The 13,651-nt window shown below is 40.7% G+C and overlaps 1 protein-coding gene and 1 long non-coding RNA gene across 2 annotated transcripts in view; one reads left to right on the top strand and one right to left on the bottom strand.

The window, feature by feature from the left end:
- Window positions 1-13,651, bottom strand: part of LOC134287899 (uncharacterized) — a 327,459-nt gene that overhangs the window by 114,437 nt on the left and 199,371 nt on the right. The window lies entirely within an intron of this gene.
- Window positions 10,021-11,025, top strand: LOC109621977 (uncharacterized). The gene is made up of 2 exons (XM_020076177.3): window positions 10,021-10,271; window positions 10,334-11,025. Exons 1-2 carry the CDS (start codon window positions 10,205-10,207, stop codon window positions 10,867-10,869), a joined length of 603 nt encoding a protein of 200 aa, XP_019931736.2. The 5' UTR covers window positions 10,021-10,204; the 3' UTR covers window positions 10,870-11,025.

Below are 13,651 nucleotides of genomic sequence, written 5' to 3'. Positions count from 1 at the left end.
GTAAGATGTGCATCTTTATTCAACTTTCAAGTTCTCTCAAATTCAAGTTTCTCAAACAAAAAAAAAATCAATTTTGTTTCAAACAATTCCTTTTAATTTCGACTGTTGGTTATGTTGAGAGGTATGACCAAATGGCGTTCAGTCTTTGGAGGAATAACTCAAAAACGGATTCTTAAGCTTTCATCCGACGTTTCGGTCGCTATATTGTGCCTTCTTCTGGGAATTAACTATGCTCCGTTTTATCGTAAGTATCAGCCCACTGTATGGTCCAGATTCGTCCCAGACGTAACGTATCATCTGCCGCCGGCGGCGGTGTTCCTTTGGATGTAATGTCCGAAAGATATCCGTTCATCGGAAGCCGGAAGAGTAATAGTAATCTGCCCGAATTACTGGTACAATAATGAAAGGCACCAGCTATATATTTGGAAAAGAGATTTCTAGATAAATCCCTAGATTATTTCGGGAAAAAATCTGTTGAAGAGAATCCTAGAGGAAACTGCTAGTAAAAACTTTGGCGAAAAACTCTGGGGGATCTCTGCAGGCATTCCTGGATATATTACTGCAGAAGTTCTTGGAGAAACTCCTAAAAAAATCCGGGAAACCCCTGTAGGAATTTCAAAGGAGTCCAGCAAGTAAAACTTGAAAATTGTCAACATTGTCCTTCTAGGTTTTTTCCAGTGATTACGTATTTTAAGGGACGTTTTCTCAGGTTTTACCAGGTATTCTCCTTGGAAAATTCTTCAGTGAAGACATCACTATACTACTAAAGCATCACTCAAAAAAAGTTCGAAGTGATCTTATGAGAATTTTTCATGAGTAGCCTTCTCAAATTCATACTGGTTTCCAAAATTCTTTAAAAAAAAGTTCGGGTTACTGTCTCCAAACTATTCAGCAAGCCAAGAAAGTTCCATTCTCTTTAATTCAAAGATTTTTTTTAGTTTCTTGTAAAATTTCTCCAGTTTTTTTTTTAAATATTTTTCCCACGAAAACACTACCTAGTTCTTGGGATGTTTCTCCTAAGATTTTGTCTAGAAAATTCTTTTCAAAAATCGCCCAATGAATCTTTAAGAAATATTTTTGGAAAAAAATAACGAGAGTTTTGCCGAAATGTCTACAAACTCACTTTCAGAGAGCATGAGTTGCGTTGATTTACGAATCAAAAGTTTATTCTTCATCCAGCACTCAACTAGTCCATTCCAGCTTAATGGATTTTCCTTGAATAACGCGAAGAAAGAAAAAAATATCTTCACGCTCTCGCGGATTTGGCGCGAATTTGTTTCCAGTATCGCGCGGATTTGGCGCGGATTCAAATTTAGCTCGCGCGGATTTGGCGCGGATTTTTTTCCACCCTTCTCGTAACAACCCTGCAACAGCGAGCTAAGGCTACGCTCGCCCTTTTCAGGGCGCTGTTTGAACGCATTGTGGTGCGCTTATGCGTTAGTACCCTCTTCCAGGGCATCTTTTCCCCACCTGTCCCTATCTCCTTCCAAATCCTTATTTTCTTCCTTTTCCCTCAGGTAGTTGATGAAATAGACTTTCTTATGGCGATGGCACAGGCGTCCCAAATGAAAGATAACGTGCCTCTGGAGCCGGCCTTCTGATACCAGCTTTCTACAGAAAAATAATTTTAAAAATCATCGAGAAAGGTTTCTGAAACATTTGAGTTGTGCAACATCTAGATGCGCGATCTTTTTTATCATTTACTGTATATTTTATAAGTCCTTAAACTATTCTGAAACATTTTTGCGGACAATATTCAAATCCCACAAACAGTCTTTGAGTTATAATTTCGTTAAGGAAAATATCCGACGCAGTGCTCAATCGTTTGAGTTGCCTTTCGCACTTCAAAAATGTGATGTATGTATGCGAAATGAGAAGAAGAGCATTGTTTGCCACCGTTTCCCGTCCGTTCGTGGCTCATCTTCTTTCGGTAGCAGCACTTGCGTGGCTTTGAAAGCTATATCTGTAGCTATACTTCATCGGTGGCTATACAGCAGCTCCTAAACGTCCTCGTCGCCATCAGCTAGCAGTAGTCGTGACGAGAACGCGAGTGGAGAAAAAAAATCGACGCTTCATTTCGAGGGTAGTTTTTCATTTTGATGATTCTTCACGGCGTGGCGTGCAGCGCGTGTGGGTGGACTGGACGAGCAAAGTTTGTGGGATGAGCTTCCCTTACTCTCAATGCTCGTTTACGGTTGACTATGAGCTAAATAACTGGATTCGGCGACAAACATTACATATTACTGGTACGAACGAGCTCACCACAATGATATTATGAAATGATAATAAGTGTGTATCTAAGGAAGGGCTGATACCGAAACAATAAACGCAGCCACACTATGTTGAGGGCGGCGGATTCGGTTCTAAGGGCGCACCAGGATTTTTTAGTTAATATAAAAATGTCCTTGACTTCCTTGGTGATAGAGTAGCTTCATACCTGTAGTAGTAAGTGTATCTAAGGAAAAAAATATATAGAATTACATGTACCTAAATAGAGGAATTTTTATTTTACAACCAACCCACTGTGCACTGCTTCAATGTTTCCAATGATGGCGCATTGCTCTTCCCTTTCCTCCTATAAGCTACGCCGCTCTGAAGTGGATGAGGTACGGGTTAGACATTTTGAGCACGAGTATGATCCTTGGCTCGACTTTTGTGTATAGTGTTTTTGGCACATGTGAAAATATCACGTGCCTCGCGATTCCGAGCGTGTGAAATTTTCTAATGGAAGATTGCAAATCTGTCGCCCATGGCCATACGGCACTGACTGCTGTGGATGCCGGTGCGGTGCACTGGGAACAATAAATTGATTACTATTTATCAGCTTTCCGGTGGCAAACGTGAAAAGCTAAAGACATTCGATTTATCTTTTCTGAGCTTGAAATATCGGTGTTCATAAATTGAATGGTTATGAGCAACATTTTTACATTTGTTGTCGCACTGTATCGTTATCCCCAAGTAGGAGCTGTCATAATCTACCCTTTTCGGTGATAATTCCTGGCATAACAAATTTCTCGCGCATTTTCGGCGAGCGCCACATTTAAATCCAGCCCGAATCGACAATCCTTGGCAGCCGCCCCCCAGTGGATGCTGCGTGCGAATGCAGTGGTGTAAATGACAGCCTTCAATAATCTGCTGTATTTACACGATTCTTTTATGATTTATCCATTTTTATGGATGTTATAGTTTTAATTTTTATTATTTTTGCTTCGCTCGTTTTCGCATTCAGGCTTTCTGTATTTTTTCACTGGTGCCATGCTCGGACTGATAGTGGACGAAAAAAGAGGCTCTGATGTTCTGACTGAGAGCTCACTATTGCAGTGTCATATTTTTATCACGCACCAGAGCCATGCCGGGGGCTTGTAAAATTGTTGTGTTTCGGGAATCAATAAATTAACACGGTTTAATCCAGAACAGTCGTTATATAAATCATAGTGCACTGCATGGGCCGATTGATGTTTTCCATTACGGTTGTTTGACTGAGAACCAAGCGAATATCAGAAACCAGTTGTTTCTTGAACTATTAAACTCAAGCTAATGCTATATATTGATTATTAATTTTAATATTTGAAATTCATGAGCTGAAACTCATTAAAATATGTTGACGCCTTTATTTATTTATTTATTTTTTTTTCTAAATAACAGCTCTTTTATTCTCTAGGGCATTACTAATATGTACTGTTGGCAGTAGGGGGGTGGAGGTAAGACGGACATGTTTAGGAAACACTTTTTTTAACAGATGTAACCGTTTAGTTACAATTATCCCAACATTATTTTTAATTTGTGCATTTGTCGAGAAACTGTAGTGTTTTTTTTATAGATTGTATTTCATGTTGGGTTTGCAGGATTAGGTAGATATTGTATAGTTTGTGTTAAATATATGGGATCAACGGGCTTAAAATGGCAGAATAAATCAACTGTGGTAATAAGGAAAAACATTATCGACGTCGGGACCTATCGTGGCGCCAACATCGACTCCGACCAATATCTGGTGATGGTCAAACTGCGCCCAAAACTCTCCGTCATCAACAAAGTACGGTACCGGCGACCGCAAGGGTACAACCTAGACTGAAACAACCAGATGCCGCCTCAGCATACGCGCAGAACCTCAAGGGCGCGTTGCCAGACGAGGGCGAGCTCGACGAGGCCCCTCTAGAGGACTGCTGGAGTACAGTGAAAGCAGCCGTCAACGACGCAGCCGAAAAAACCATCGGATACGTGCAACGGAATCGACGGAACGAATGATTCGACGAAGAGTGCAGAAAAGGTTTTTGCGGAGAAGAACGCAGCGAGGGCGGTAATACTGCAGCAAGGGACCCGACAGAACGTGGAACGTTACAGCAGAAGCGGAAACAGCAGACCCGCCTCTTTCGGGAGAAAAAGCGCCGCCTGGAAGAAGCGGAGTGTGAAGAAATGGAACTGCTGTGCCGTTCCCAAGAAACACGGAAGTTCTATCAGAAGCTTAACGCATCCCGCAACGGCTTCGTGCCGCGAGCCGAAATATGCAGGGATAAAGACGGAGGCCTCTTGACGGACGGACGTGAGGTGATTGAAAGGTGGAATCAGCACCTGAACGGCGTCGAGAACGTAGGAACGGGAGCCCACGGCGACGGAGGAAACGACGACACCAGTGCAGCGAAAGACGGAAATGAACCAACTCCCACGCTGAGGGATGTTAAGGGCGGACGGGACGGTCGGGGAAATATCCGCCATTGCTCTGTTGCTACTAAGATGGTAATCTCAGATTCTACTTCATATTTTGCAACAAAAACCTATCACTGTGTATGCTCACTTGCAGTGCATATGCTGATTGTTTTTCAGCATCTTCAGTGCGATAGAACTCGAGATTACCATCTTCAAAATCGCGAGGCAAATTGTTAGAGAGGCAAGATAGGAAAAATAACACGGCGTCCCGTTTCACCTTAAGGATGCCATTCACTAGCTCAAAACCAACAAAGCTGCTGATAAGGGTGGTATCGCAGCTGAACTCATCAAGATGGGCCCAGAAAAGTTGGCCACGCCACCTGTCTGCATCGGCTGATAGTCAGGATCTGGGAAACCGAACAGCTACCGGAGGAGAAATCTCATCTGACACGTGCCAGTTTGTGATCTTTTCAAAGATTGCAGCATTGCACAGTGTTAGATCCAAGACCTCTTATCTGATTGACATCATTATGTTACACTAATGGCTTCCTTCTCAAAGGTCAAGCTGGTGCTGGTGTCTACTATCGTGAGCTAAGGCTACATCCCAAGTAACACCGAAAACATAATCAGAAGTCTTAAACTAATCATTTTGTCCTATATCAGTTGTTTCAAAGTTTTTCAAAACAAATGTTGTCGTGTATAAGTCATATTCATGATTCCAAAAACTTCCAAAAAAGTCTTTAATGATCTCTTATTAAAAAGTCGTATTTGAGTAAATATTTTGTCTTCTCAAACAAAATTGTTATGTTGTTATCAATGTTATTGGATATGTTCTAATAACGTTTATTTTGTCGCAATATGACAAGTCTGATTGAGTTTTATCTGCGACTTGGTCAACCCCAAAAAGTAACAAATGTCAATAATCCTGAAGTTACCATTCAATGAAAGTAACGGATTTACTACTATTCCAAATCAACAGAAGTTATATTCCCCTTAATATACTTGATATTAAACGTCCCCATTGGCATATCAACAGCATCCTCAGAATCTGTCAGCGCTTCCAATTTTTGCATAGTGTCCTCTGCTCTATCGAAAGCAGTCGCTTAGCCAAATACTTTGCATTTCTGCTGCTTCCAGGTTGTTGCATCCGGTAATGAATTTTTGTTTTTCGTCAGCGTTATTAAATTGTTCGGGGGCCAATACACTACATTGTTTTTCACCCATTTTGACGGCACTAAAGTTAAAATCGGTTTTAATTTCTTTGTTTTCCGAGTTTGTACGACGTAGAAGCACATTTTCACAAAAATTTACACGAAATCGACAACCCACATAACGAACGAACTATAGGATATGTCCTCTACACCTCAACAGACTCAATATGTTTAATAAGTCGTATTAGAGTAATATTTTCAGTCTTACTTCCAATACTTGTTTTGGTTAAGTTCTGTCGAAACATATTGATTCTTATGAAGTCATATTGAGGGTTTCTGCAGTATATATGCAAACATGTGTACCATGATGACATGTTCAGTATGTTTCATAAGTCATATATGAGTAACATTTCCAGTCTGTCTTTCAATACTTGTTTTCGATGAAGTTTTTGTTAAACATAATATGTTTTGTTTGTTTACATCGGTGATTTCCAAAGTGGGCGATATCGCCCCCCAGGGGGCGAAAATCAGACCGAAGGGGGCGAAAATTTGAAATACCAAATTTGGGGGGCGAAAATACTAAATAAGGGGGCGATTTTTAAATTAGGCCGGAACAAATCTCATTTTCTTCTTTTGTCACAATACTCGTTGGCTCGCTAAGGGGGAGGACAATAAATAATAAATGTATTTGACGAAGAAATACCCAAACAATTCGGCAAAATCTATAAACTCATCGGATTTGTTAAGAAATTTTCTGTGCAACTCTAATTTCACCTTAAAATTTAAAAATTTCTTGAATAATTTATTGGTGTCCCTCCTCAAAATGTTGAATTTCGACCAAAATTTTCCGAGGGCGCGGTGACATAAGAGAAAATCAAAATTTGTGTCAGCCTAATTGAGAAATATCAAAAATATTGAAATACAAGTTCAGAATGTCAACTGAATCATTAAAACTCGCTGACATTTCAAGATTTTTTGTTTATAGGATTTGAAAATGTTTCGAGGAGCTTTTTGAAAATTTTCCGCAAAAACAGCGTTGAATTCTCTCAAAAGCGAGTATTAGCTGCATGTCTGCATATCTACTTATTTGACAACACATATTTCTACAATAGGAAGCAATCAGCTGCGTTTTTGCTAGAGTGCCGGTAGAGGCGCTTTTCTGATAAATGCGGTAAACGTGATAACAGTGTAAAGTAACGGCGAAGGTTACGCTGGGCGCGACCGAGGATGGAGAGCAGCAGCCACAAACCGAGTATTGTGGCGTACTATTGTTGATTATGTCTTAAGATGAAGATTGTTGTCTTAATGATGTTGAACAAATAAATGTATGTATGTATGTATGAACAGGTAGTTTTACCAGAGAACGGAATTTTATAATCTCTGAAGATATTTAAAACAGAGCGTCAAAGTTCGACCAAAAAGTAGGTGTTTTAGGTGTTTAGGACCATTTTCTACATGATGGAGGTTTTTCTATCCAAAATTAAAAAAAATTTAAAGTCGGTATTGAGTACTATGTTATGTGTACATAACTGCTAGTAATAATCATTATTTTCCGGATTTTTCCCCGTACACATTTTTCTCGCTACAAATTTTTGAAACGTTAAAAAAAATAAAAATATTGCATTTTGTACAGATTACTATTTTGTGTGGTGTACTCATAGAACCATATTTTCAATAATACTACACATTTTCTACATTTCTTCAAGCTGTTCTAAACTTAACTAGGGGAAATTACCTATTCTCGGCCGTTTTGCTCTCTTCGTCTTTGGGGGTTTTTTGAAACCTATTGAACTCAGAGTTGGTTTCAAACCCTTCCCAATTTGGCTGAATCATATGGTCAAGTTTCAGGCAATTTGGCTGAGAAAACCCTTCCATGACGAAGAGAACAAACCTGCCGATAATCCACTTATCCGCGAGCGGTAATGGCGGCGGCGGGCATATCCAACCGGTTCGGATTTTGACGTTTCTTGGGGGAAAGTCAAAATAGTTTCATTCTCCTCCTCTCCCCTTCACCCACCGTTTGATGGCGCCAACCGATTGCGATCCCCAAGAAACGTCAAAATTAGAATCGGTTATTTGTGCCCGCCGCCGCCATTACCGCTCGCGGATAAGTTGATAGCAGAGAACGGAAATGAAACTGCTCCCACGTGAAGGGAAGTTAACGATTTCATTCATCAGCTCTAAAACTTCGAAGCAGCTGGTAAGGATGGTATAATGTATCTATAAAAATCCCTATTTACATGGGACAACTATGTGCAGTGCACATGGCAGTATCCACTTATCCACGAGCGGCAATGGCGGCGGTAGGCATAACCAATCGGTTCGGATTTTGACGTTTCTTGGGGGAAAGTCAAAACAGTTTCATTCTCCTCCTCACCCCTTTACCCACCGTTCGATGGCGCCAACCGATTACGATCCCCAAGAAACGTCAAAATTCGAATCGGTTATTTGTGCTCGCCGCCGCCATTATCGCTCGCGGATAAGTGGATACCCATTGTCACCCTATATTTGTAAAGATTTAGTAGAAGAACCGGAATAAAAAGACCAACCCCGATTCGAGATAGGGTATCTTGAACGTTTATAGTTAATCTCCGATACAGTCCTTAGTCCGATACAGTCCTAACTTTGCAGAATATTATTGGTTTTAACAAATTTAAAGAATAATTTTTCCAACGTTGTCATCAGCTTGTCCAAAATACATGAATTACCCTACGCATCTGCTTCAGCAACACCAGCAGAACTTGCTTGAAAGCTTTTCCATCATTTTTCGGGCATTTTTGACCCGCTTAGCCTCGAATGAACCTGCTGATGATATTAGTGCATTTGCCCAAAAGTACACGCGGCAAATCCCTTTGGAAATGAACAGCCGCGTTTTTCGCTCCCCTTTTACTCCATTCTTATGGGAGATAACATTGCGGCGTTTGCTCAAGTGCGGCTTTCCTTTCCAAGAGGATTTGCCGCGTGGAATTTCGTGCAAATGCGCGTTTGGAACATTGCAAAGGCCGCGCGGTGTACACTGCGAAACCGGCATTACCCTTTAAGGAGTTAAAAGTACCCTTTTTTTGCTTGTATATGGAGCTGTCAAAATAAAGGGTACTTGTCAATTTCTTGAAATGGGTAAATTTTGCCCTACTCATAGATCCGACCGATTACTCTTCAATGGGTGAAAAATGTGTTGAACAGTTTCATGGCGCATCCAGTCGCACAAGACTGATGTTTGTGATTCTGATAAGTTTGACGATTTTTTCGGGTAATTGCAACGAAATTAAATTATGTCTGAAAGTGACGAATTGATTAAGGATTTTTCATTTTATTAGGATGTTCGTGGTTCTGGACCGGCTCAGCCTTGGGCTCAGTGATCAAATTTGGAGTCAACATTTTATCGACCAAAGACCAGATGCCGAAAGTATGACCATTAGTCATTAAGAATTAAAGTTTAATTCATTAATGAATAAATATTGCACATTTACAAAATATAATTAGTGTTGTTTTTTATTTGATTGATAATTTTAAAAGTTCAAAAATCTAAGTCCGCATAAAATGATAAAAAAGGGTAAATTGTACTCTTTTCAAATTTCAAATCGTTCTAGAAAAAGGGTAAAATTCACTCGTTGATTTGACGTACAAGCGGTTTACCCTTTTAAGAGTAAATGCCGTTTACTCTTTTTATGAGTTCACCTAGTTACTCTCGAAATGGGTGAAAAAGTACTCTTTAAAGAGTACTTCAGTCTCTCAGTGTATGATATTCAGCAAACCAGTCAATACCCAAAGTCACCCAATGTCGGTTTCCTTAACAAAAAAAAATAAATTTATCCCAAAATATAGAGGTTTGAAGTATTTTAATTTTATTGTGTACTATCTCGAGATTCAGCTATCCACCACAAGAGGACGAAATGTCATTGTTATTAGTTTCGCCTACTCACTACTGGGAGCACAAACACGCTAAAGTCTATCAACGTGTGCTCTGAGACGAATATCATTCAAAAAGCAAGCATTAAATACCTAATAAGTGATTTTATTTATTTTTAAAAATCAAATAAAATCTCTCCAGAACGGGAAAAAAGTTTCACCATCCATATTTTTTCAAAGGCAAATATTTATTTGAATAATGATGTATAATGCGATCGATATTGAATGACGGGTTTCATTAACAAATTTGGTTGAAAAAAGTTAAGGGTGGTCAAGTAAAAAACGTTTATCGTTTGCATCGTTTGTCTGTCATATCCCGATTGTGCGCCCAAACAAAACATCTGCAGCCTGCAGCAGTGCTAAATGCTACACAAAAGATTAAAATTCAAAAGATTTTTTTATAAAAAGAAAAGTGAATCAAAAATTTACATTATTCAGAAGTTCAATCGTAGCCAGCCGAGCCAGATTTTGCCAGATCAAGACATTCTGTAAAATTCAGGATGGCCACGAAGCGAGCGTTCAACATTCTCGAGCAACGGAACATCAACGAAAACTCCCACATTGGCAGTTAGTCGACAGTCGGTATTTATTTTGGATCATGTAAGTTTATTGGCCTTATATTATTTCAGAAACGCCTTTGCCGGGCAAAAATGCCTCCCGAGCCCCGTTCAAAAGTGCCCTAAAAGATTTGACTAATAGCAGCGCATCGAAGCGGCCCAATTTCACCGCCGGAAAACAATCGTCCGAAGGTGCATCCGCTCTCAAGAAATCTCTTCAGCAGCAGAAACCCGTTGCTTCGTCCATTTCGCGGAAGAAATTGTCCGAAAGCACCGTTACCCAACCGACTGGCAACAAAAGACAAAATGTTGCAGCCCCGCTCTTCCCCATTTTCAGCCCCCTGGATGCCGAATACAGTTGGGGCAAGGAAGCTTGTCTACGAGAGGACCTGCTGGAGCAGATGATCGATTACCATGGCGCCACGTACAAGCGGGAAATAAAGCCCATGAAGCCGCTGAAGGTAGAACCGTTGGAACTGCCGGAGCTGGAAATTCCCCGACCAGAGGTGGCGAAGTCGAACAGAGCCACGGTAAAAGATGGCTTCCCAGCCAGCTTCCTGTTCAATCTGCAGGAGGTGGATATTCCGGATTTGGAGTTTATGTTCTAGTCACCACCGAAGCGAGGTGACGAAGGTATAACTTTTATTTTTCGGTTTATTTTAGATGGGTAAGCTTTCTGTACAATATTTAAAACTGATTCCTATTTGTATTAAAATGTTTCTTGATAATTGTTCAATACAAAATGACTGACTCTGTGTTCAAGAGACTTTGGTGAATTGATTTAGGAAAGAAAGCATTTTCTTCAGTAACAATATGCACCCTCATTCTTGTTTTTACGGACGTATCCACTTTCGAACAGGGCCTCGCTCAGGGGGTCTTTCAATCAGTATTGTCTAGGCTTGGAGATGAACCAGCCTCGGGCTGAAAATCTCGTCGTTTCGATAAGGAAATCTAATTAGCAACTATTTAGAGATGGCGCAACGATCGCATTCTTAACGCTTGAGTGCAAATGACAAGCGAAAGTAGTCCCTGTCAGATAGCAATTACTACAGCAGTTCGTTCCATAGATGGAAGCAGTGAACAAAGAATATGGTTTTTATCGTTTTTACGTACGTTTTGATTTAAAATTTGTTCTAGGATAAACATCTGTTATCTGTGGTAGGCACCATTGTCCCGCCCACTGGTCTTTTACAGCTAGTTGTAGGTGCATGTGTGCGTGTAAGTATTGGTGTGTGTGTGTGTGTGTGTTAGTGTTGGTGTATTATAGGCGCCAACTCATTCTAATCAACTCTGATTGCTAACACGCTATTGAACCATTACCCTTAACCCTTCCCTTCCCACGACTTTGAACAACTTTTTCTATGCCAAGAAAGCGTTTCCGCAGAAAGTGCTTGAACAAAAGTTATTGCAAATCGGCCAAATTTTCCGAAATCAACGAAAAAAAATTTAATTGTAAATCAACGGTATTCTGATTGTTTATCAATAGTTCCACTATTGAAACAAGTAGTTTGAAATTGGGTTTACATAATGAGATTACAATCATATTCTAAAAACTATTGCATCATATTCATCTGATTTCGTTTGTCTCGAGTTCGTCGAAAATCGATGGTGCTCTATAGCAACCATGGGAAGTAGAGGGTTAAATCTGGCAATCTATGAAATAGAATGAGTTTAGCGCCTGTACATAATAGTCAGTTAATCAAACAACGAATATTAGTATTACAGTCGGAACCCGCTCGTTGAGCCACAACCTCCACCCAACCAACGAATTCGATTCGCTAGTTGGGTGAAGTGACAGCAGCACAAGGGGCGTGCTCATTGTTTTTTTAAATCATGTTTAGGTTGAAATCAAAAAGGAAAATTTTTCAATTTGTTTCACATTCAGAGCAAGATACATATATGGCCAATGCGAGAAATAATTATTTTCACTCATTTTTAGTCGGTGAAGTGAAAATATAGATGTTTATGAAACCGCCCGGACCAAAAGCAAGCACAAAACGCTTTCAACGATCGACAAAATAAAGATTGCCGATGTTTTGCATTTGTTTCGAAGTAATGGTACATATTCTTTCTTTTTTTAAGAAATATGAAATATAAATTCTTTTCGATTATCAGTAAAGTTTAAGAAACCAAAAACTCATTAGCTCGCCCCTCGGAATTACAGATTGGTTCACTGAAAGGAGCCTTGCAGTAATGACAAGCATAAAAATGTTTTTAAATTTACCATGGCAAAACATGATCATCGACCCACCAACGCTTCTTGAGTGCGTTATGTTTATTCTCACATCAACCGGTTCGATAGCTGAGTGGTAGCGTGCGAGCCTGGTGATGTCAAGGTTCTTGGTTCGAATCCGGTTGCCAACAGAAACTTTTTTTAATTGAAAATCCAGTCCATGGTAAAATTGAAAACATAATTCTGTTGAATTAAAACGAAATTCAGTCTGCACAAATTTAGTGCCGTTGTGCATTTAAATTGACCCTCAGAATAGTAATTTTCACCGCAAGCCGCCGTTCAGTGTTGTCATTTTCAGTTTGACATTGAATTATGACATCCAGGTACTTTTTAGTTGGCTGACAGCTCAACTAACGGGGCCCCAACTAAAAAGTCACCCAACTATTAAGCCCCCAACCAGCGGGTCATGACTGTAAAGCGAAGATACAATGAAGCAACGCCCCGAACGTCGAGAACACAAACCCCAAGAACCAAATGACAGGCTGCGCGAACAGTCGATCGACTGGCCTCCTCCTCTCCTCTTCTTGGCGTAACGTCCTCAATGGGACAAAGCCTGCTTCTCAGCTTAGTGTTCTATGAGCACTTCCACAGTTTTTAACTGAGAGCTTCCTCTGCCAATGACCATTTTGCATGTGTATATCGTGTGGCAGGCACGAAGATACTCTATGCCCAAGGAAGTCAAGGAAATTTCCTTTACGAAAAGATCCTGGACCGACCGGGAATCGAACCCGTCACCCTCAGCATGGTCATGCTGAATACCCGTGCTTTTACCGCCTCGGCTATATGGGCCCCGATCGACTGGCCACCACCAGTAAATAACCAATCGAGGAAACCCCCCAGCACAAACCGCCACCAGCTCTCCCGACTTGCGCCCAACAAATCCGAGGCACAGCCCAGCTATAGCTTCACCTTAAAACCAAAATGTAGATTGCAGAGCACAATACTTCCCGAGTAACCACGCAACTCGAGCCGCAAGTCACGCATAACACGTCACAAATAAGACAAACACTACCCCGCCCGTACAACCGAAACCGATCTAGGTTAGAGAAGGGTCTCTTTCCACTCCAACCCGGACTCAACTGCACCTACAGGGTAGCGCACCCCACACACACTGCACTCATGCATCCATCACGACCCGAGCCGCACGGTCACCTGGG

This window comes from Aedes albopictus, chromosome 2 (assembly GCF_035046485.1).
Source record: "Aedes albopictus strain Foshan chromosome 2, AalbF5, whole genome shotgun sequence".
NCBI classification, from domain to species: domain Eukaryota; kingdom Metazoa; phylum Arthropoda; class Insecta; order Diptera; family Culicidae; genus Aedes; species Aedes albopictus.
Note: the sequence above shows the minus strand (reverse complement) of the source record. Positions and strands in the feature narration are given on the sequence as shown.